At 39.5% G+C, this 24,571-nt stretch overlaps 1 protein-coding gene across 1 annotated transcript in view; it reads left to right on the top strand.

Moving 5' to 3' along the window:
* Nucleotides 1-255: 255 nt before the first annotated feature.
* The window catches only part of GPC6 (glypican 6), a 752,072-nt gene continuing 727,756 nt past the window's right edge, over nt 256-24,571 (top strand). The window contains exons 1-2 of the mRNA XM_040055264.1: nt 256-312; nt 397-478. Coding sequence (XP_039911198.1) covers nt 256-312; nt 397-478 — 139 coding nt within the window. The remainder of the gene's footprint in view (nt 313-396; nt 479-24,571) is intronic.

Genomic DNA, 24,571 nt, shown 5'->3' on the forward strand with positions numbered 1-24,571 from the left:
CCTTTTGGCGTGGGGCAAGAGCTCTGCGTTTGGAGAAGGAACCGGAGGGACAAGGCTACCGCTCTCCTGGCCCGCCGTGCGCGCATGTGTGTGTGTGCGCGCCCATCTCCCCCCCGCCTCGCAAAAGTTTGCCTGGGCGGCCGGGGGGCTCCCGGGCCGCCGCCCCCGCAGCCGGGGGGCGCGGCGGAGGCGCGGCGGGGCGGCGGAGGCGGCGGCGCGGGACTTGCGCGCCGCGCGGGAGTTGCGCTCCGCGCCATGCCGGCGGCGCGGGGAGCTGCGCGGCGCTGCGCCCTGGCGGGGCCGCTGCTGCCGGTGCCGCCGCCGCCGCCGCCGCCGCTGCTGCTGCTGCTGGTGCTGCTGCTGCCGGTGCTGCCGGCCGCGGGGACCGAGGGCAAGGCGCGGAGCTGCGGCGAGGTGCGGCAGGCGTACAGCGCCAAGGGCTTCAGCCTGGCCAGCGTGCCCTACCAGGAGATCGCAGGTAAGGACGGGGCCGGGCGCGACGGGGTGCGGGCAGGGGCCGCGGAGCGGGGCCCGCGATCGCGGCGGTGTGTGCGCGGAGGGCCCGGGCGGCACCCCGGAGCTTCCCTGAGGAGCGTGTGCGCGTGTAAAGATCAAATGCAGAAACTAAGGGGGCGGGGGGGCTAAAAAAAAAAAAAGTGAGAATGACTGGGACGCAAGCAGGCTCAGCCGCGTTTCTGTTCGCTGGCTGAAACTTCTTGAGAGTTGCAGCCGGGCGGCGGCGAGAAGGCAGCGGGCAGGTCCGCAGTGGCGGCTGTCCCCGCTGCCGCCCTGTGCGGGGCGACAACTTTGCCTTCTGCCCACGGGCACAGGGAGTGAAGGAGGCGGCGGAGGAGGAGCGGGGCGAGGAGGGCAGCCCTCCTCCCCTCCGCACCCCTCCGCGGCCCCGGCCGGCCGGGTCGCCCCTTGGAGGCGCCGCCGGGCGCCTCCGCCGCAGCACGGATGGAGCAGAGGCACCGGCTGCCGGGGAGAGGCACCCACACGCATTCGCACACAGCCGCCCGGCAGCCCCGGCAGCCTGTTACTTGGCTCTTCCGTCTGCCGAAACATGCCCACAACAGGTTATATCGCTATCCGCCTACGAAGGTGTTGGGAACGGTTTATTGTTGCAGTTCTGTTTCCCTAGTTTTCCATACAACCTAATCAGTATTGCATTTTTAAGACTGAATGAATAAAAATACGTTTGAGGCTGAAACTCATTTAACAATCAGAGAGCACCACAAAAAGAGAGCTATTAAAGCTGAAGATACGAGCCGGGTCTGCTTAAATCGGACTGCTTGAGCCCTCAAAAAAGGTTTATGCTTCGCCACTGGCACTTTGCTGTTAGGTCCTGCTATTTGTAGAGTGAATTAGATGCTCCTCGGTTTGCTCGCTTCCTCTTGAAAGTTGGAAGCAGTAGATTTATCTTCCTTGAGGTGAAATAATGCCACAGTAATTCACTGTGCAACATTTAGCACTTTACATGAGGAATGATAAATGTGGAAAATCTCAGGACAGTGAGGCTGTAGTTCACAAAGATATGGGGAAGGTTGTTCCATGTTGCACCTCCTCCCTCAGGCTTACTGATTCTCTCGTCTTTCTGTGCCTTTTCCTGTAATTTATATTCAGGTTGCTCATCGGTTATGTGAAATCATGAAATCTCTCCTGTGAGCCACAGGAGATCCTTTGAATATGCAGTTATGCTTTCCCTTTGCTCACCAGCTGCTTTCAGACAGAATGGTAGGATATCCTCTGTTCCATTAAAAAAGAGGAATTTCAGTAAATTTCATACTTCTAATAACTTTGGGTAAGCACTTGTTGCTTTCAGCTCACAAAGAAATTTTATTGTTTCATTTATTTTCTTAATGCACAGTGCAAAGTCAACATGTAATTTTTAAGCCCAGCATTTACAAGTTTCTGTTGACATGTATCAGTGCAGAAAGACTCAGAGTAATTAAATATTTGATAGTAGTTCAATCCAAAATTACTCCAGTTTCCTGCTAAGTTTCATAAGTAAATCTGCTTTAATGATTAAGTACATGATTTGGGGAGGTATGAGTTATTTTTTCTGAGCTTCCTGTTGAAGTTGTTTGGGTATTTTGTGGTTTGTCTTCCTTTTTGCTAGTTGCTGTATCAACTTTAGAGCAGTTCTGTTTGTAGCTGTTCAAGTGAGTTGTTGAAAGACTAAGATTGCTTTAAAGTGTGTCTCCAAGTGTGCTGTTCTTTTACAGTGCTGCAAGGTGGGGTAATAGCTGTTCATGCAGCATGGGCTTTTGTTAATGTTAAAGCTCTGTATTTGCTGCCTGATGAGATGTTGGAAGTGTAGTTAAAGCAATCAGCATACAGGTTTGAGAAGCTTTTTTGTTTTTTTTTTTTTTTTTTTTTTTTTTTTATTCTGTTTTTTTCCATCATTCTGGCTTGCTTAAGGAAGAAATTTATTAGTGCTATAGAAGTGTAGTCTGTCAAACGCCTCTGGTATTAAGGACTTCAAAGAACTTTATTACAGTCATATTTCTGAAACAAACGTGTTTTTAAAAGATTTTGCACCAATGTCTTAATAATATGGTGATAAATAGTAATGCAAAGTGTGGTTTATGTGTTTTGATTTAACAGTAGTCAAGTTTTTTGTTGTCATTTGTTTAAAAGCTATTTTCTAGCTTTGACTGTTGAAATGGATAAACTGAAGTCTGTGTGCATGTACTGAGGCAAAGTGTGTATGTACTGATATAAAGAGCTGTGAAGAATCTGTTTAAATTATAGAAGCTATGGACATAGAGGCATCTCTCTCTTGAATGGAACTGCAATGCAAGAGACTTGTTAGATAACTTGTGTAACATTATTTATACTGTCACTCACTTTTGCACAGAGAAGGCAGAAGTTACAGATTTAAAAAGTTGTCAGTTTTCGCTCTGTCAGGGAGAATTTTCCTACAGTATTTTGTTGCATGTGAAATATGTTGAAGTTGGCAGTAATGTGACTACAGTTGTTCACTGTACTTTTACAACAATGCAAAATTGTTCTATGTGATTGTATAGAACATATTTGTAATCACCCTTCGTGCATGACGTCATGTCTGATACCACATTCTGGTGCTGTGACCTTCACTGGAGTACAGCACATAACGTTGTTTTCTGACATAGTCTAGCGAAGTAAGTACTCAATAAAGGAACTTTACCTAGGAATGGGGGCAGAGGAAGAAAATTTGAAGTATACTTGATATGCTGCTGCGGGCTTAATTCTGTGCATCAGTCACATGCAGGGCAGGTAGCCTGAGCTTGCAGTGTGTGCTGGGCTGTCCTTGTAAAGGGCTCCTCTCTGAGAGCCTCTGTGGAGTATCCTGTGTGTTAAAAAGGGTTCTACTGTGAGACTCAGGTTGCTGTGACCCAGCATTCGTGAGCGATAGTGGAGCTCCTGAGGACTTTGCAGGAAATGTTTTGCTGTAGGAAAATCTGTCATTTGAAAGTCAATACACAAGAGAAAAATCATAAAGCATATCTTTTGGTGATACTTGGTTAACTCCAACCGTGCCTGCGGTAGCTTACATCGTCTTAGAGGAAACCATGAAAATGAAACGTCGAAGTTGGATTGTGCCCGTGCCTCAGAGTTTTCTGAATGAAAGTGAATGTCTGACTGTTTAAAGTAGTGGATGTGCCTGCTTTGTGCCTTTCCACTTCCAAGGTGAATTGTGTGTTGTGTTTTGGCTTGGGATTTGTTGTGTGGTTTTTTTTGGTTTTTTTTTTTTTTGGGGGGGAGTTTACTATTTGATGAATAATAGTTTATTTAGATAAAGGCTAGAACTGTTCTGGTAAAGCATCCAACAGTAACGATGCTGAATTCTAAATGCTGAGCAAGAAGTATGTGAACTTTGTACTGCTGCACAGATGATGGACGAGGTGAAAATCTGGCAGCAGAGTCACCATAGTCAAAGTAACTGAAATGAAAGCAGAGGCAAACCCTTCATTTTGAAGGTCAGGAGTCACTTGAAATTGTGCTTTAATGATAAGGCTTTATACTGGCATAATACAGAGGCGTTGCCTGAAGCGAGCAAGAGTAGAGTTGCTTGTAGCTCCTAAGGGGTAGTAATAATAATAATAATAACAACAATAACAACAACGACAACAACAACAATAATAATAATAATAATAATAATAATAATACCACAGTAGTCACCCATGCAGTTGAGCTATTAGTCCATGTCAGATGTTCCCAAGATACCACTTCTGAATATTTTGCTTTTGTACTCCAAAATGCAGTAGTAGATTGACAAAATAGGGAAAATCCTCCTGACTGAGTCTGTATCCAAGTACTTGTTTGTTAATACCTTCTTTTACTGTTCCTCTGCTGCTGCCACTGAGAGCTGTGTGAAGAGAGTGCCTGTAGACCAGGAGGTAGATGGGGATTCACAGATGCCTTGTGTGGTTGCCTCAGCAGTGTTAAAAAAGAAGTAGCCTTACTAAAATAAATGCTATATTCAGTGCAAATTTTTGAAATCTGTTTTGGGCTATTAGACTAATTCACTCCTGATCTCCATATGGCAGTGAAGATGGACATAGAATTTAATGTAAACCTTATACTTCCTTTTTGTTTTAGCACTGTTGTATCCTCCACGTTGTGTGTGACACCCTCTCAGCTCTGTTTGCAGCTTCAGTAATTGCAGCATCAAGAGTCTCTCTGGTCACCTCTCCTTATGGCCTCCCTTATTTTCCAGTTGTGGGTGCATGGTGCATGCCAATAAATTGGCAAGTGCAGCTTTCCTAAGACCTGTCTTTGCTGTCACTTCTGTACATATTTATTGGTTTGTATGTGACTGGTGCCATTAAAGGCAATACAACTTCCATATGCACACCTAAAACCTAAAGGTGATGTTTGTAAGATCAGAGCTTTTGAGAAGAAATAGCACGTTTTTAATGCTTATAAATAATTCAGTTTTGAATGAGAATTTTAAATCTCAGCATCTGGAGTTTCTCAGTGTGACTTTATGCTAGACTATCTTGGAAAGATGGATTTTAAAATAGAAAAGGCAATGCTTTAATAATTAATGCAATTATGAACTTCAGTGTATTGTCTCTAATGATCTCCTTTCCGTTGTCAGTCTGATTTATAATCAAAATCATACCTAAAGCTATAATATTTTCTACACTTCTAAGTGCTAATGTGTTAAACTGTTCTAAAGTTTTATTAGTACTTGTTTCATCAGATGCTGTTGTGAAATACTCCTGAGATTAGGTGGTGTTCAGACACGAGAGGTCAAGCACTATGTTAAAAGCTCAGGCCATTCTTTTTTATATTACTGCAATAAAGAATATATTCATTTCATTTATATTACCACTTGGCTCTCATAAAAGGTCAGTTTCAGCTGAATGTACAATTACTTGCAAATGGCAAATCTTATAACAAGCGATCAACAATAAAAGCTTTTCTGGGTAATTTGTCTTTAAAACTACTACCTGCCATTTCTTTTGAATGACTTGAGCATCTTGCAGTATCACTTGGAGATCTCTGTCGTATTCCCCATGATACATGTAAGAAAACTGTGCATACTAATCTTCCTTTCTGCTTAGTAAAGTAAAAATGCATAATTACATTAAAATTCCTAGTTGAAATAACAGGCTTGGTGCTTAAAACTTCATTATGGTATCGAAGTATCAGCACTCCCATTACTAGCAAAAGGAAATTACTTTTCTAGTGAACTATGAATGTATGCCCTGTTTTGTACCTGGTTAATGGGTGCTATCTCCCTGTCAAGGGAGCCTACATTCTGTGGTTTTGACTGTTCATGCTACCAGGCATAATTATTTTAGCAGCTTAAATATGTGTAATAGAATTAACACTTCTTCAGAAATTCCTAAGAACAGCATATAAAGGTTGGTGTTTAAAGGAAAAATTGTTATTATGCTAAAGAGAGAGAATACTCTATAAGATGCAAAAGGAATTTAAAATACATTGCAGATGGCAAGAAAACATATGCTGGTAAAATTCATAGCACTTTATTCCTCTGTATGTAAAAAACCCCTAAAATCTACTGAAATCAAGTTTTACTTTCTTCAGTACTTATTTCTTTAGAGCTCCAGCACACATCCAAAAAAAAAATGAGCTTCCCTAATAAGAACATTTCTAGCTCTTGTTATAGGAGGCTGTCAAAGACCACGAGCTCTCTCCGACGAGTTTCTTTCGGATAGCGTGACCTTTTCCTTCCAGCAAAGTGGAGCAGCAGCACTTTATTCTGTTGAGCGATTGTGGAACACAGAAGACACGTGGCATTTGGAGGCAGGTGCTGCCAAAGATGTGCTGGAAGAGGTTCCCTCTGACTGCACAGGTGACAGCAATTTGGGTCCTACTGTGACCCCTGCCCAGCAGAGCCAGTCTCTGTGGGCAAAGTCAGGGCTTGTGGGTAGGGCGGGGAGGGCTGCTGTCCCCTCCACCCACTGTGAAACCTGAATGTGCAGAGAGAGGCTCTGCAGCACAACCCCAGCTCCGAGATGGGATGGAGACCTGCTAGTCACCTGTCCTGGTGCTGATTTTCAGGGCTGGGTACGGGAGTTGCTTTCGGTGCGTCAAAAAGAAGCCGCCAGGGCTGTACTTCTAATGCAAACAGCAAATTGCTCTCCAGCTCATCTGGCCTGTGAGGTCTGCCACCTTGTGCTTCTAATGGCCTTTTAACTGTGTCTCCAGCTGAGCAGCAGATGTAAAGGCTACCGAGCATCTCGAGCTGTTTTGTTTTTTTTTTTCCCCTCCTGAAAGAAGCATTTCTACAGATGCTCTACAAACAGTGGAGCTTTGAACCTGCTCACTGACCTTAAAATAGCAGGCCAAATCTCCCCAAAATAAGTGGAAGTGTCAACCACTTCCAACAGGTGCTGTGTAGTGGCATTAAATAAGTTTGCTTACAGAGTAACACATAGCATCTCTGTGCGTGCTTGCGCGTGCATGCAAAGGTAAAGTTAGGGCTTTTACTTGGAGTGGCTTCAAAGTCTCATTTAAGGACTCAAAGAGCTAGAGAAGTTGCACATTACCAGAGTAGGTGCTTGCAAACCAGTTCGAAACTTTCTTTCATGGGCCCATCTGACCAACACGTGAATGCAAACATATGCACAATAAAAAACTACACAGGACTCACTTCGTATATGACAGAAACATCAAAGGCTAAGTCAACCATGCTTATCCTACTGTTTGGGAAGCCCATTTATTTCAAGATTCATGCCTATAACCTGCCCTGTAAGTCAAAGACTAGACTTCTCTGTTGACCAGAAACAGTTTCTTTGCCAGTCTGAGCAGCTCTTGATGTGTTTATGATGGTAGCAACATATTTATCTGATGTTTTAGCCATGTTCCTCTGGCTCGTGTGTTGCGTTTCTAACATGGCTAGAGACTGCAGGAGTATCTTTCTGGTATTTGTATGAGTTGGCCTTGTGGGGACGTCAGTGGATGGGGTGAGGCTTTTGTACATCGTGGTATCAGATTGTCATGTGCTGTAGTGGGAGGATGTATGTGGGTACTGCTGTGGCTAGAGAGCTCTGTGGAGGTATGTGGAAGTACTCCAGAGCTGGCAAAATACAGTCTGTAAATGCTTCACTGTGGTTCTCATGTCAAATGTCTGTGGAGGGCTTTTGAGTTATTGTTGGTATCCCTTTTGACCTTGGAGTTTGTCTTGGAGAGCAGTAATTAATACAGGAAGTTAAAATGGCTTTCTTAAACAGAATTTATGTTTTAAGAAGTGAAGCATAACAGTGAGGAACAGAGCCTTATGTGCTGTTATCCTACCAGAAGTATGACAGTGGTGACTGATGGTCACATGGCCAAGGAGGCTCTTGTCAGATCCTGTGTACATTTCCTGTAAGTTCTTTTCAGTTCAGGATTCAGGTTTCCCCTCTTCAGGTAATGTTTCTTTGAGATGTTGACCTGAACTAGAAAACTGATCTGATAGCAACTCCACCAAAGGCGGTCTAGAAGCTGCTCAAGATGGTATGTGGAAATGTGTACCTGAAGTCATGATGAGAACATGGGGCTCACGATCCAATGGTGTCTTTCAGGTAGATGTTTTACAATTCTGTTGATACTGCTAGACAAAGATTGTCCATCTTTTCTCATGTGTCACTGGAACGCAGTGTGGCAGTAGTATAGTGCTTCTAGCAGTATAGTTCAGAAGAAATTATTAGCAGCTGAACATTCTTGGCTGTTATCACCACTTCTGTGCTTGGCTTTCTAACTGCATCAATTTTGCAAGTCATACTAGCAAAGTCATCTGTTCTCCAAAACTGATGGAGCTGAACACTTGCCTGGGATGAGAAAAAGTACTGAGAGGACTTTTCTACCTTAGGGAAACTCTTGTTTGTTACCATGTCAGTGTGTGATAGTTAATGTAGTCAGTTTAGTGGGTGTCTGCTGATTTCATGGCATGTTGAATTTGGGGGTTAGGAGCCAAATGGATGAGGTTGTTAGACCTCATGTTTGTATACTGTTGTTTATTGCTGTTTTCATGTTTCAAAGCTTTTCTACACCTGAGGGTACCCATTCCCAACTCTGTGCACCTTTGACCTTAGAGCTGTGCTCACAGTAGCACTGAAAGAGAGATTATTAAAAGCAGTGGCAAAATGATTCCTTGTATGTCCTAAGTATCCAATTGTCAGTCATCAGGCTTCAGATGTTGAATAATTTTTAAATGTTCAATAGTTTCTAAGTACCCTTGTTTTTAAATGAGTGCTTGTCCTTAAGAAGCTTAAGCAATGCAGTGACAAATCAAAGGCAAGGGATGTTGAACAGCAGTATCCAGTGGCTCAACATGATCTGTTTTCTATCTTTTCTCTTAAACTGATGTAGTGTTTCAGAGAGAAAGGAGATGTAAATACAAACAGCAACTTCATCATCTTTGGTTACAAAGAACTGATTCACAGCATAAACACAAAATAAGCATATTTAGTTCTCTGATATTAGCTTTTGGCTTTACAACTTTAACATATAAGTTAATACTGTATATGAGCATTTTAGGCTCCTTGGATGAGAATAGCTTTATATATTTTAATCTGTCAGCACTGTCTTCGTTGTAGAGAAGAATGGAAAATACCTCTTGAATAGTTTCTCACTCAGGACATTTTCCCTTTAACCAGTTAGAGTCATTGCGAGTTACAGTATTTTTTATCTGGTCCAATCTTTGCATTGCTTGCATGAATTTAAAACTGTTTCAAAAATTTGATGCCAGAGATGACTCATAGTAAACCCTTCCTTAATAAAACAGTTTTTATTTTGTGAAGTCTTTTGTGAAGACTGCTATCCTTGGCTAGCAGTCCTGTAGCAAAATAAAGCAGGGAGGACATACAATGCAAATCAAAATTGCAAAGTAAGTTGTGTTGGCTCAACAGAGGTTTAGGTAGTTTTGAGCAGAAAGTCAAAATCTAATTTAAAAATGAAGGTATTTAGAAGAATGGCATGCTCATTTATTGAACTGGTGATAAGCCAGAGCAATATTCCTTGACCACTGCTATTCCAAGAGATAGTCTTTGTGCTGACTATGGCCCGGCAATAAGCACTGTTAATGGAATACCTGGAACACAACTAATATTCACTGATTAAAGACAAACACCTATCTTTGCCATGTAGCATGGCTGATGAAGTGGAAGGACTCCCAGAAAGGACTTCCTGAAACTGAATGCTGAAACAGTGATTAGCGTGTTCTTAAAGCTGATCTTCAGAAGTCCTGTACTGTTCTTTGAATGAGAACTCCAAAGCCTCTTTCTTCTTTAGCTACTGAGACAGCATACTAAAAGCCGTGTGTGAATTGATTGTAGTCAGATGGGCTCTGAGGCACGTGCACACTTCTGTAACTAGGTTTTTTGAGTTAAAGACCCCCCCAAACCTGATTTTCGCCTATTTGTCTCCATTGAATGCAGTTGATGGAGAAATTACATTGAGAATTAATTGCAGGGTTTTGGGTTTTTTTTACAAAAGTTAATAGAGCAGTAAATGATCAAAATTCAAAATTGAAATTTAATTGTGAGAAGCACTGAAGAAATGCAAGGAAGGAACAGTACTATCTACAAAGAGGTTCCATTTTCCATGTCAGTATTTCTTCATGAGACTTAAAAAATCATAGTGTCATAGTTATGTACCTACTCTTTAAACCTTTCTTGTTACATAGACATCAGACATATATTACTTAGACATCAAACATAATGCAAAGAAATCTGATGCTTAATTTTTTAGTTATCCTTCTAAAAGATGCCAGCTTCATATCCTGGTGAGATTCAACATTAATTGATGGATTGTTTGTGGATGCATCTTTGTACCTTGTTAATTAGTAATTTAGAGTTTGAGTTTGCTTTTTAAAGCAGCTCCAGCTGGATGCTGTAAATCATTGTCTAGAGCACAGTCTATGCTTGCTACAGAAACTGGCCAAACCACAAAATGTTTCCACCCCATATACCAAAATCTGGCTGCTGGCGAATACTTAAACACATAAATACAGATCACTCCTGAAGTAAAGCTTTTCTGTGTCTGATGAACGTATTTGAATTGCTCTTCTCACAGTCTGCCCAATAGACTAATTCTCTCTCTTCAACCTAGAGGAATACATGGAAATATTATGTCCACAGTGTATGGACATATGTATATGCATTCATAAACCTCTGTACCCAAACAGCTCCTTGCGTTCAAAAAGTCTGCTGAGATTTTATCACATTCCGAGGTATATGTAACACTGCGGATAACGAGTGGGTTACAAATTTGGATTATAAGTGAGGTCCAATTGCCTTTTTAATAGCTGCATAGTTTTCCTGTCATTGTTAGTTTTTTCTTCAAGTATTGCAGAACAATTTCCATTTTTCAGTGACAGGATGGTCACAGCCATTACCTCCATGCCTAATGGACCTCCAGCTAAATCTGGTTTTGACCAAAGAGGAAACCCTACAGAAGTTCCCTGTCCTTTTCAATTGCAAGAAGAGCAAAAAGCCAACTCAAGATGAAGAATGGGTTCTTCCAGATTTTATTCTGTAATGCCAAACAAATCTGATATTAGTCTTTAACCCAACTTCAATTGGGTTAAAGAATCATGTGTGTCACTTTGCTATTGATTTATAAACTTTTAGGTTATTTTTATAGTCATTTCGCCGACATTATTACATTTACTGTACAGCACAGACAATAAACCTTTCTAGAAAGAGTAATGACATTGGAAAATTAGGATCATCATCATTTTAATGGCTGTTACCTAAGTGCTCATCTTTTTGTTTCATTCTGTGGCTTGCCTGATGTTTGGAGCCAATCAACCTGTTGCACCCGGCGACTATCCAGATGAGTCATAAGAAAAGGACTGATGTAGCAAAATAAAACTCCTCAAAATGTATCTTGAGGTTTCTATACCTTTATGTTAATCCAATATAGAGATATGGAGGCAAAATCTTAATCAGTTGAAATGGGCAAATATGGTATGAACTGTTTAAAATTTTCAACAGGAAGCATTTTGGGAGGTTGATACTAGCTGCTAGCAGACACATTTTCTGATTAATACATATTTGTATTTTTGACACGCTCATATGAAAGGCAAATTTGTAAACATTGCCAATATTTATTCCACAAATATTTGTCTCATTTTTATTTCACTCTGCTGAGATCTGCAAGTGCTAATCATTGGGACCCTTTGGAGCAAGGGAACTTACCAAGTTGCATTAGATATAAAAGGAACAAATTATTCGAACAAATTTTTGTTGAAAAAAATGTCTTGGTTGATCCAATTTTACAAGTGAGCTGCAGGCATGTTTTTCAACAGTGAGGAGGTCATTTGCAAAGGCAAGTTATAGAATATATTCTGAACATTTTCTCAGTTCCTTACGGGGAACTTCTCTCTTCTAAAGCATTCTTTTCCATTCTGTTCAGAACACTTCTTGTTTATGCTACACAGACTCATACATATATCCCCATTTCAAAATAAGAAGAAAAAATAACAGATAATTCAGTTTTTAAAGTTATTTGTCATTGCTGAAATACTTATTGCTTCCACAAAGAGTTAGGCCATCATTATTTTTACCAATACAGTCCCTTATTTTAGGGAGCTTCCTGCCTTGCAGGATAATTTTTCATACAGGTGCTTAAGGCCACAGGATACAATGCATGAGGAAAATTAGTCAGAACAAATGAGTGATCAGCCAGTGAATGTGATGTAGGAGAAGAACCCTGTGTGTGATGCTTGCTGATGAGTGGGAGTGTTGAGTCCCCCCTCCACCTTTTGAGACAACGTCTTCAGGGCCCTTTTTTGGAGGGATGCATGTGATCTCCCCTTTGGAGCAATTCCACTGTGCATAAATAGTATTGTGTAATAACAAGAAATAACGGGAGAGCGGAGAGGGATGTTTTACAATATGCATGCAGTGATAGGCTTTAAGGTGGAAGAGAATAGGTTTAGATTAGCTATTAGGAAGAAATTCCCTACCATGAGGGTGGTGAGGCACTGAAAAATGTAGCCCAGGAGACACGTATGCTTCATCTCTGAAAATGTTCATAGCCAGGCTGTATGGAATTTTGAAGAACCTTGTTTAGTGAAAAGTGTCCCTACCCGTGGCAGGGGGCTCGGAACTAGATAATTTTCAAGGTCCCTTCCAACCCAGATAATTCCATGATTCTATGATTCTGTGTTCATTGAGACAGAGAGGATGTTTTGTGCCTGTTTTTTAGCACATCAGTGCTAAAAAGTACACTTGATTATTGTTGAGTTTGGGGCAGGCTGTAGTTACAAAAATGGTTTGATCATTCTTCAAACGTGCATGAAACAGAAAACACTCTTGGAAGATGTTTTTATTTTCCAGTTAGTGGGAATGGGTGGTGGTACAGAAGTTCCTTATATACCCTGATAAGGGGGTTAACATTTTGTGTTCTCTAAATATTATTTTTTAATAATAATAATATTTTAAGAGTAATACTGTAAAAACAAATGAAAATATTCTATGGAGAGTCAGGAGTAGAAATCTTGGTATTATCTGCTGAAGGCGAAGTTGTTCCCCAAGGTGTTCCACTCAGGTTAAGGTACAAGAGAAAGTTCTTGAACATCCTGTGGGTTCTGTCTTGTTTCCACTACAACTTTTATTTTCTTTATGAGCCTAGATATAAACTTGGTACTGGGAAAAGTAGCAGCTTTAAAACTTTCTCCTGGGGAAATTGTTTGACTTCTGAAGCACCTTAGAAGGTTGCAAAGGTATTGCTGGCCAACAGGCACAAAATAATTTGATATGAAACTGAGCTCTAGGTTGCTGTTGGAAACCACCAAGATAATGAGTCAATTTTAGGAAAAAACAGGTTCATTATTTTTTAATTGGGCTGCTCATCAAAAATGCAAGAGGTGTTCCAAATATCATGAAGTTTAAGGAAATTAAGTTCTGATGACTTCCATATACATAACCTGATGAATCTATCGATTATACATTGCTGACCCTCACAAGTGAGTTCTTCCTCCTTTTCAAATGTCTTCACAGGTGAAAAACAACACAAACATCAATTTAAGTGGCATATAAATACAAACTGGAGTAAATACTTAAAATGAAACTTCAACAAGACCAGAAGCATTTTGGCAAGATTATTTCAGGGAATAGTTAAAATAAATGAGAACAGCTTTCCTTTGTGATTAACACCATTATATTCTCATTCATTTATAACATTTTATTAATTTAGGATATTATATTCATTCAAGACTTACACAGCAATTTTCAGAGGAGCTGTGTAACAACAAAATGAGAAAAGCAATAAAAGAACGCAGAACTAATAATATATTTGATATTGAGAGAAAGGAGGATGCAGAGTGGGCTGGGAAAATTAGGGCATATCTACATTCAGCTTGCTGCAGAACTCTGATGTAGGAAGATGTAGGAACTAAAGAAGCATTTCTTGTGCAGTTACATAGACATAACCGTGACAGAGGAGGTGGATATTTGGTGGAATGCTGATGAGTGGACTTACAAGGCTTTCTGAGATTGGTTTTTTGCTTTCACTTTCAGTATAAATTCTCTCCTTGTTGCCATCAATCCCAAAAATAAAACCAGGATCAAAACTCTCTTTCTAAGAGTTTTGTAGTCATTTTATAGGGGCTTAGTTAGTACTGAACTCAAAAGTGAGCATGACACTTCCATCACTTCTCTGACTCTGTGTTCCTGCATAACTAACCACTGCACCAGTCTTGTGTGACATCTTTCTGAAAGTCCCTTCCCTCAGTGTCTTGTCTTTCTCTTCCTTTGGTCTTTCCCTGAATACCCCCTAGGTTTTCAGCATCTCTGCAGCCCCCCTTTAGCACATCTCAAAAAGCTTGATACGGTCTCAAAGTTCTCTTGCCTCTGCACCCATCCTGCTAGCAGTCCTTTACCTCCGTACACAATTACCCTGTTCATGTGCATAGTGTGCTGGGGGGAGAGTTTTTCTTTGACTTCTTTTTTTGTTTCATACCAGATACAACAATCTCATCAAGAAATCATTCTCCTTGGGCACTCATGGGTAGCTGACTCAGTGTCCTCTAGTTTTCACTGACTAGGTTACTAGAATTTTTCCACCTTAATTGTTTCTTTGGTCCTTGCCAGGAGTTAGCATTTAATTTGTGTTGCCTTTATTATTAAGATAACCTGACAGTAAATTTCCAGCAGCTTCACTCTATGTTACTTTTTTCCCAGTTGCTTGATTTTTTTTTTTTTTTTTTTTTTTTTTTTTTTTTTTTTTGGTACATATCCATGTCCTGGCCCTGCCTTCTCTCCTCTCCCTACCCCTCCTGCTTTTTTTATATTGCTCTTAGCGTTGTGTTTCTGCAACTTCAGACTCTAGTTTTATCTGCCAGTTACTCAAAAGAAGGTATCATTTAGTGTGGTCTTCTTATATTTAGGATTTAGCCTCCTTTCAGTGAATTTTCTCTCAGCCTTTTCTTGGAGCACTTTCTGACTAAAGCCTGTCAAAACTGTTGGATTTTAGAAGGGCCAGGACTTCTTTCTTTTCCCAAAATTTTATTTCCTGAACTATTTATTTTTATAGATCATTTTCTTGAAAGTTAAACCATATATAAGAAACTCCTGGGGATATGGAGAAGAGTCTAGTCAGTTCAGTCTTTGAGAAGGAACAAAGCAGTGGGGAACAAAAGCATGAGGCACACAAGTTTACTTCTGCAGAGCTATGTAAAAATAAAGAATCATAGGCTGAGTTTAGCATTATCTGCTGGAACAAAAGATATAATAACTAAAGTAATCTTTTGTAATTTTTGTGTGTGTTAATGCAGTAATTTTTGCTTAAATTTGGACAGTACCAGAATCTTGTTTACAAACTCCAATTTTACAGCCCATCTCTAATTAATATTTTATTGTCAGACTGTGGAAATTAAACCCCATGGAGTTCCTTTTTAAAAGGAAAAACTACTAGCTGTTCATCCATATTCCCACCACAACAGAGGCCCCAGGAGTTTTATGCAAAAATTCCCATATACTCCTAAGAGCTGCAGAGGCATCCTTTGTGAGCCACCAGATGCGGCATCTCTGTGAGGGCTACAGGTAGGAGATGGAAACAGCTTCACAGTGGTCCCCTCACTCTGCCATGAGGTAAGTAATTAAAAAAAACCATTGAGTTTGAAGGCAACATAAAAATAATCTAGTTCCATCCTGCCTGTCTTGGGCTGGGACACCTTCCAGTAGACCAGGTTGCTCAGAGCCCAAACTAAACTGTCCTTGAACAGTTTGAGGGATGGGGCAGTCACAGCTTCTCTGGGCGACCTGTTCCAGTGTCTCACACACTGTTCTTGTGTCTCACCACCCTCACACTGAAGAACGTCTTCTTACTGTCTAATCTAATGATAGATTAGCTTAGATATTTTGGTTTAAAGCCACTCCCCTCTTGTCCTATTGCTACACGTTGCTGTAAAAAGTCCCTCTCTTGCTTTTCTGTGGGTCCTCTTTGGGTAATGGAAGGCTGCTATAAGTTTTCCATGAAGCCTTCTCTTCTTCAGACTGAACAACCCCAAGTCTCTCAGCCTGTCTTCACGGGAGAGGTGCTCCAGCCCTGTGATTATTTTCATGGCTGTCCTCTGGGCGTGCTCCAGCAAATCCATGTCCTTCTTATGAGTCACTACTGTAGTGGGCTCCCCTGGCATCTCGAGTCCAGGTGGCTGCACTCCAGGCACCAGTGCCTTGCGGCCCACCTGCAAATGATGTGGTGTGGTCAGGATGCCCTACCTGACCTGACTTGCACTAAGTAACAGCACCTGTTGCCTTATGAAGTAATTTAATACTGTGTGAAGTGGAAGAAGGCATTGGATTGGTTTGGATTTGGGTGTAGGACATGCCTTCAAGCAAAGATTTAGGAATGAGAGGTCTATTGCATTTTTTCTTCATCACTTTTGGAGGAGGGAGAAATATTAATAGCAATAACAGCAGTATAGATGTATTTTTGCTTCTCAATCATCAGCACTTTGGGAAGAATAGAGGCAGAGGACAAAACAAGAAAATAGCAGCCGCAAGACAGAAGTGGCGGGATGTGCTGGAAAGTGCTGCCTTTGCTGCTCTGCCGTAGTCAGAAAAGTCGAAATCCACATCAGAATACAGGAATGAAAAATGACAGTCTTCTAGACTGAAGCCTGACAAAACTGCAGTGAGTATAAGCTGGCTCCAAGCAAAGCACTGCTTATCTACCATTTACCATAACGTTGACTCTTAAGATGAAAAGTGTGATACTGTATTTGGAGAGTGGAAAATTAATTTTTTTCATTAGCATGGCAATTTTTAATGCCATTATTTCATAATTACTCCACAAAATTTAGAGACATTTAACATTACCAATAGCTTTTTCATCTTATCAAATAGCACTGAAAAGAAATCAACATAATGAAATCCAAACAGAAAATTAATATGAAATTGCCGAAGATTTGCCTTTTTTTTTTTTTGTTTTGATTTAAACAGATACACAGGCTTTGAGGAAAAAAAAATTAAAAAGGGTTTAGTTAGAGTAATGCATGGAATAAGTTGCTGCTACCTGAAAGCGTGGAACACCAGAGGTAAATACAACTTCAGTCTAAATCAGGACTGAGGAAGCACATAGTGTGTGGCACCACAGGGCTAACTGATATATTTACTGTTGCTTTAATCTCCTTTGCTGGCCTGCACATGGCCAACAGGCACAAACTTTGTTTGTTGACATTTTTTATGTTAACTGTGCTTTTAGTAGCAGCAAAATTAGGAAAGGAGCACCAAAACAGGTTTTTTAGCAGTGTAAATAAAATGTAATTTAACATGGTAGTATATTGCGATTAGAACCTGATGTGAAATCAGAAAAAATATTCTTATGTTCTGGGGTTAACATTCAATATTGGTAAGGACTCAAGGATGAAAATTGTGAAACATAACTGGTTCATGATCCTGTATGTAAATAGTGATGGTACTCCTTGCCACTGTTTTTACCCATGGCTAATTATTCTTTATAACCATGATATAAAAACCTCACATAGTCAAGCTATTTTAGTAACTCAGGTAGGCAGAACAACCTGGAGTTTTTTTTTCTTTGGCATCATGCTGTAGAGCATGGAAATAGTTTTACTAAAAATTAAAAATCCATTTACTCATTCTTTACAGAAAGTTCGTAGTTACCAGTGATACAGATTCTGGACATAAATGAAACAAATGCACTTAATGAACCAGGTATTGTGATGACTGTAGCTTAAAACTTATTTCTTACACTATAATTCATGAGCAGATACTGGTAGAAAAAGCTTTACTTTGAACAGAACCAGAGCTGGATAAAAAACCAGGAGAGAGAAGTCTGTGAATTTGGGCTGAGATGTTGGTTTCATAAAACCAGATATTACTTTGTATTTTTGAATGATGCTAGGGACAAGTAAAAGGGATGGATCCAAAAAGAAATGTACTTGAAAGCCCATTGGTGTTAAGATCAAAAGGAAAGCAAATGGGAAATAAAGAGGAGAGTGAGGGAATAAAGAGGTTCTCCATAACAATGTTTGGCAGCCTGTGGAGGGAAGTGAAGGAAATATCATGTGGAGGCTTCCCTTCAGGTGTGAGTCTTTAATATTTTTTTAATTTTTGCACAGGAATTCAGTAGAATTTTACTTGCTTTCAAAATTTCAACAAGTACTTGTTGGGAGTGTTTCTGACAGTATTCCTAGTGTTTGGACTTCATAGTTGTCATTAGTTCCTTCAATAAATATTCCCTGCTGTTGCTTTGATTTTCATAATTAGTCACTCTCAATCAAGTATATTTCTCAAAGACTGAAATAATGAAATATAAATTCTTCATGATCGCATAATGAAAAGACAATTTTAAAGGTTTTGATTCACTGTATATGTTCTAGCTAAGAAAAGAACGTGACTACATGAGAAAGAACAAAGAGCCAGGATCCAAGATACTTCCATTTTAGGATAGTTTGTGGAATTTTTTGATATCTTCTTAAGGTCTTAAGGTACCAAATACTTGAAAAACCTGGAATTGATTTATGAAAGATACAAGTCCGTATCTTATTCGTGAGGTACATATTTATGTATCTATCTATCCCTCAATCTATCTCTTAATCTATCAATCTAGAGGTGATTAAAACAAAGCTGTTAATTTGCTATCATTTGTGAAACTGTATTTTTTTTTACTAAATATGTGACATCAGAGGGTCTCAGCATAGGAAGTGATGTGTGATTCTAGCAAACAGAAAAGCAAGTGAAAGGTGTTATTCTACTCACAAGTGAAGGCTATATTGCAACTATTTTATTGCATGCAAATCTAGAAATTACAAATATGCAGATCTTCAAAAGGTCCTAGAAAGATTGTCTGAAGGATTTAGATACTAAAATCTTAGAGAGAAGTTTGAGGCAGTAAACCCATAAAACCCCATAAAAACCAGGTCCCCTGCCCCAAGCAGTTGTATTGCCTGTTTTGGGGCAGAAACTTCAGCTTGCTAGCTATGAGAGAGGAGTGGTATTATCCTGTGTATAATCATCACCCAAAAAGAATTGTTTGGAATCTTGACTCCAGCTGGATTTAGTTGTCTGCGCAATCAGGTTTATTAAGCCTGCTATTCTGGTGTATGGATACCCTGCAGTTTGCCTTGGAAATATATAGAATTCTATGGTCTTTATGTTTTCTTTTTTCTTGGTATAGTACATGACAAGAAAATATATAATATGTGTCTTTTTTTTTTTTCCTGTTGTAGTTACTTGTAGTAAATGGAGAAGGAAAGACTTCTAGTTAAGATGTCCTACATCATTCCCTGGAAACATTCCAGGGAACATACCTGCATTAGCATTTCGGTATGAACTAGGAACGTGCTTTTGAAGTAAAGCTCCCCATTGTCTCTACCTGCTCTGCTTGGATTCATGTTGTAAAGTGGTCTTGGAGAACACAAGATGGACTTTTCTGAGGGTTAGCAGACATTGTGCTCCAACCACTTCCAGATAATCAAATTCCTAGTCCTGGACCAAAATAAATCCAAACCCTTTAATAAGTATAGTGTGGTTGTCAGTTTCTCATCGGCCATGCATTACCCTAAGGAGTTTCTTCTATTGAACTGCTCTGCTTGCTTCTGTAGGTTCAAGCATGAATTTCTTCAAAGCTTTCTCTCTTTTAGCTACAGGGTGAGTCTGGGTCCTCAGCAGAGGCAGTCAGAATCACTCTGATGCAGGAAGGTGCCTAAATTTGAGGCACTGAAAGCTCATATTAGGTATCTAAAAGTGGGTGACATAAATACTGTTCGTAGTGTTTGTATCATAAAATAGTGCAGGCAGCAGCTGTGCATCAATTCTTACTTCTGTCCCCTCTGGTGAATTATTCTACCTTGGGCAGGATGTGATGGGGATTGCACCCCATCTATGTTAACCCAGCTCTTGACTGTTCTTTTAGAGAGATATGATAATATTACAAAAAAATGGAAAGATAGAAAATAGGTAAAACCCTCCTTTTTTTTTTTTTTTTTGAACACATCCTTCTCCACACTTACATTCAGCTGGTTGTAACCACTAGAGTACTGCAAGATCTTGTAGTAGGACTACTAAGTAAACCAGATAAATTTTTACTAGCATTAACTCCCATTTTCTAGCATGTTCTCTCAAAAGCTGTTTGGCAAATCTTGTTTCACTGTCAATTTAGATATTGTTTCTCCCTCCCAGAAAACACAGACCTCTCAGTTCATTCAAAGAATACTTTTTGAGTACACCTTTCTCATGTCGAGGCCATAATAAATCAAGTATGGACTGGTGCAGACTTTAGTCATGGACTTTTCTATAACTTTCTGATTGTCACATCATTTGTAGCATATATTTCTACTTAAAACACCAAAAAATTCTAGCTCATAGCCAAGATAAAGAAAAAAACCAAAAAGACAATAAGCTAGCATACTATTAAAAATTTAGAATTGTAACATCAAACATTAAAAATCTAGGTAGTTGCAATTGTTGCAGGAGCTTCGTTTGACTCCCTTGTACCTATGAGTAAAGATAGTCCTAGAAGTATACTAATGCACAAATCGTGATTCATGATCACTTACTGTACTTAGACAATTAATTATTTTCTCTGTCTTGTACTAGATCTTATTCAAATTCTGTTCTGAAGATAAGCTATAAATATTCTTATAGCTTCTTCTCTCACAACTACTATATCTAGAAACTTAATTAATTCCTTTTATTATCATAATTTGTTCTGAGCTATTATTTTTCCTTTTACATGTGAGAAAGAAATACATTTTTAAAGATTCAGATGCACAGTTTGTATTGTTATAGTGGACTGTATAAAAACACTTTCAGTATTTTCAGAGTATCACTAACTGGCTTTAGCTGCAGTCTCCAAGCAGATCTTCTACATAACAGGCTTTAATTAGTCTGGTTTTGGACACCAAAAAGTGATTTATGTAAATGGAGAATCATTTGTGAAAGTCTGGCTGAGATACAGGAACCTATAGGAGGAAGAAAGCTACTAAGCAGCTCTCCATGGAAATGCTCTTGCCACAATACTCATGAGATTCTCCTTTCTCTAGATGCTACTCTCATCTCCATTCACTAAGCACTTCCCAAGTTTGGCAAAAAGAAAAAGGCTTTTGTCCTACAGACTGAACACTACCCAGTCTTGCTCACGCTAAACCTATACAGTCCACCGTTGTGATGCAAATGCATGCAAGACAGTAGGTATGATTCTACTGCATGAATGTTTCCTTCCCTAACTTTCTTCATGATCTTTAAACAAGACTGCTTAGATGCATATAAAAGTTACAGTGCAGCTGCCTGAGTTTAGACTTTCTTATTGCCATGTCAGCTTTTTGTATAAAATTCACTCTGCATCTGTTTCCCTGTGGTCTTTGTTCTGCTCAAAACACATCTTGGTTCCTTTTAAAATAAGTCCTTTCTGGACCTTTTGTAGTGTGATAAATTTTCCTGGTATTCATATAGTAGCATCTTAATGGAACTGTATTAAAATGGACGGGAAATATGACGGCATTCATTGAAAAAATGTGAGATCGGATGCATACTTAAGTGTTCTGTGACTTTGACTGGTTGATAGGATTGGAGGATATGCTTCAAATGATACCCAAAACAGCACCATTGGATACACTAAAGCACTCTTGCCCTAGGAAGGTTAGGAGGAACCCTAGAAGGATATTTACAGGAAAAAAACCCCAAACAACTTGATTATCTTGAGCATGTGACTTGGATTCAGGTCCATAAATGGACAAAGAGGATGGTTTGGGATTTGACTCACAGGTTCTCTTCTTCATGAAGTCTATTTTGCTGCAAGAGTGTTTGTCACTGAGAGCCCAAGGGACAACCAATGTGAACACAGTTTGCATGTGGACTTGTCAGCAGAAAAACTAGGCAAGGCAAGGTTGGAAAAAAGAATGTTTGGTTTGTGTCTGAGCTCTTCCAGAGTGGGGCAAACCACAGTTTGTTCAGATCAAGTGGCAGCTGCTGAAGTACTGCTGTAAGTGTATTCAAGTGCCAGGTTCATATGGGACACAGACTAATTTTAAACACTCCATGAAAACGAGAACAGTTCTTCAAAGTTGAAAGCTAAAGCGTTCATTTATTTCAAATGTTTCTCTTGGAACGATTTAGTAGACTAGACTCTTGGTTTACTATTGAGTAGTTTATTATTGTTTCTGTTTCCTTCTGAGGGTTGCTTTAGATATTGGACTGCAAAGTTCAGAACTTCCTTGAAAATTCCAAGAGAGAGAGAAGCCTGGCTTATCTCCTTCTTGCTGTTTAGTGAGGTTATAGCTATGACTGAATTACATGACATGAGCAATTGGCAAGGTTTAGGAGACATACCATAATTTGGTCCCCCTCACCTAATACCTTTGACTTAGTACAAAACTCTCCTGTATGACTGATTACCACTTTTCCCATTTCTGCTTAAGAAGCGTTTTTCCCTATTATTTTTTCAGCCTTGCTAAATTTTTGTTTTCAGTGTTCTCGGCAACATTTTTCATTATAGTGAAGTTTGCAGCATGTAATGCTGCTTCTATCTGTAGCACCATGACCTTGCACCAGCCAACTATGTGCTGTCAGTAATAGGTGTCAGTCATTGACAGCAGATGCTCCTCCTTCATAATTTTACCTGTCTCCACAGAAACTGATAGCTCAAATGGATTTCCCAGAAGCAGAGCTTTCGTGTTGAAGGCTTAATTTCAAATTATAATTCTAAAATGTGTGCGCTGCCCATCTAATTCCATTTGTGACTTCCCTGCGTGCTGAAAAATTTCATCTTCTGTCTTCTCCCTCCCCTGTCTTCTGACATAATTGTAGTAGCTGCTGCCCCAGCAGATTTCAAGGAGCGTACTAGAGGCAAAAACTCAAACAAAGAAACAGAGCAAAACAAAAGAAAGAAAACCACAAACCCTAGTATGTTTTTCCCCTTTAGCTCCCATTCTTAATCCCTATAATCACATAAAACTGAATATAGGCAGTGATATCCTGAAAAGGCAGAACTTAATCAGAGCTAAATGGTTTACTCCAAGACACGGAGCAGACAGTATTCCTAAAATAAAATATAAAGCTATCTATCTTTTTTTTTTTTTTTTTAAATTCAAGTTTCTTAACTATTTAATCTTTTCAAAGATGAAGTTAATTCATTGTGCTCTTCTCTATACCTTTGCTAAGCATACCATCCTGTTGAAATTGTGCAGATGCTTTGCATTGTAAGGTTACCTAGTAAATAATTTTCTCTTTCGGTCTTGTTTCTTTTAGCTTAATAATTCCTAAAATTGTATTTTGTTTTTAACAGCTAGTGGACATGAAGAGCAGTAATCAAAGGGTTTAAATTGACTATTAATACTAATGAAAGTTACAGCAGTCCATGACTGTCTGTGGTTAGGACTGCCCTTTCCTGCCCTGGATATGCAGTGCTTCGCAAGTAACTACTTTGAATTTCGTCAGTAATTTCTTTGCCAATTGATTGAGTATTGTAAAATCCTCATCAAGCTCTTCAGTGGCAGTTTTATTTACTCCTGTTCTGGTTGAGTCTTTACTATCAGACTTTGTCTTTGCTTACCATTCGGATTTCTCAGATGCAAAAAGATAAAGTTCAGTGTTACTAGACCTGAGAGAAGTTGATGGGAATGCTTCCTTCTTTGTTGTGAATATTGACCACTTTATTCCTAACATGCTTCCTGTCTGCTGGCCAGTTACCAGGCCAGAAGACACTCTTACCCCTCCTCCCTAGATAGTCAGGTCTAAGGCTCTTTTAAATACACTATCTGAAAGACAGCTTCTAGAAATCCAACTCCTTTTGCAAAACTGTTGCATTTTATATAAAATCTATTTACTCCTCCAGAGAAGTAGTAACTTGTGAGACAGAACTTATTATCATGCATTCAATAATTTTTTGTTCATTTGGTTCATTAGGCAAACTTCTGTTGGTATATCTACTACAGAGATTGGGATTCCTCTTTTAGTGTTTATTAAATTCTGAGGGAGATTAAAAAGCCACCCCTCCTACATCTGCAGCCTTACTCTGACACAGAGCTTGATTTTTATGGACAAAACCAGGTGTACTATGTGCTTTCACATGTTCTAGACTAGTCTGGAGTGCAGTCCAAGTTATAGGAGAGAGAATCAGTTTTGTGGACTAACTGAGGTCTCATTCTTCATTCAGAGGAAAGTTATGTCAAATAGGAAGCTGAACTCATCCTAATCATGACTGGGCATAAGCAATGCAACTTTTTTTAGAAAAGCCAGAACCATGCACTTATCACCATGAAAAATAAAGAGAAACATAGTTTTTTAGAAGAACAGTGGGAAGGACTTCTTGTAGATACGTGAGTTTGCATAGGAGTAGTAATTGAAATTGCTACCTTGTCTTCCAAGCATATTCAAAGAAAAGCTTTTTTCTTCTTAGAATTGTCAATATTAAGTTTGGTCTTAGGGTTGCTTCTTTAATTTCAAACCAGAAAAATTAAAAACTTGGAACATTATTCCTTTAGACCCATGAAGAGCAGAGTCAGCTTTCCAGAGAAACCACTGTAAGATGGTCCATTTGCCTAGTGAAGTATGGCCACAGTCTTCAAACCAACATGTTTTTAGATGCTAGAAGCATTTACAAAAAAAAAAAAGAAAATGGGATCACATTATTAATTCAGATGAATGCTTGCTAT

The sequence above is a fragment of the Hirundo rustica genome, chromosome 2 (genome assembly GCF_015227805.2).
Source record: "Hirundo rustica isolate bHirRus1 chromosome 2, bHirRus1.pri.v3, whole genome shotgun sequence".
Lineage (NCBI taxonomy): Eukaryota > Metazoa > Chordata > Aves > Passeriformes > Hirundinidae > Hirundo > Hirundo rustica.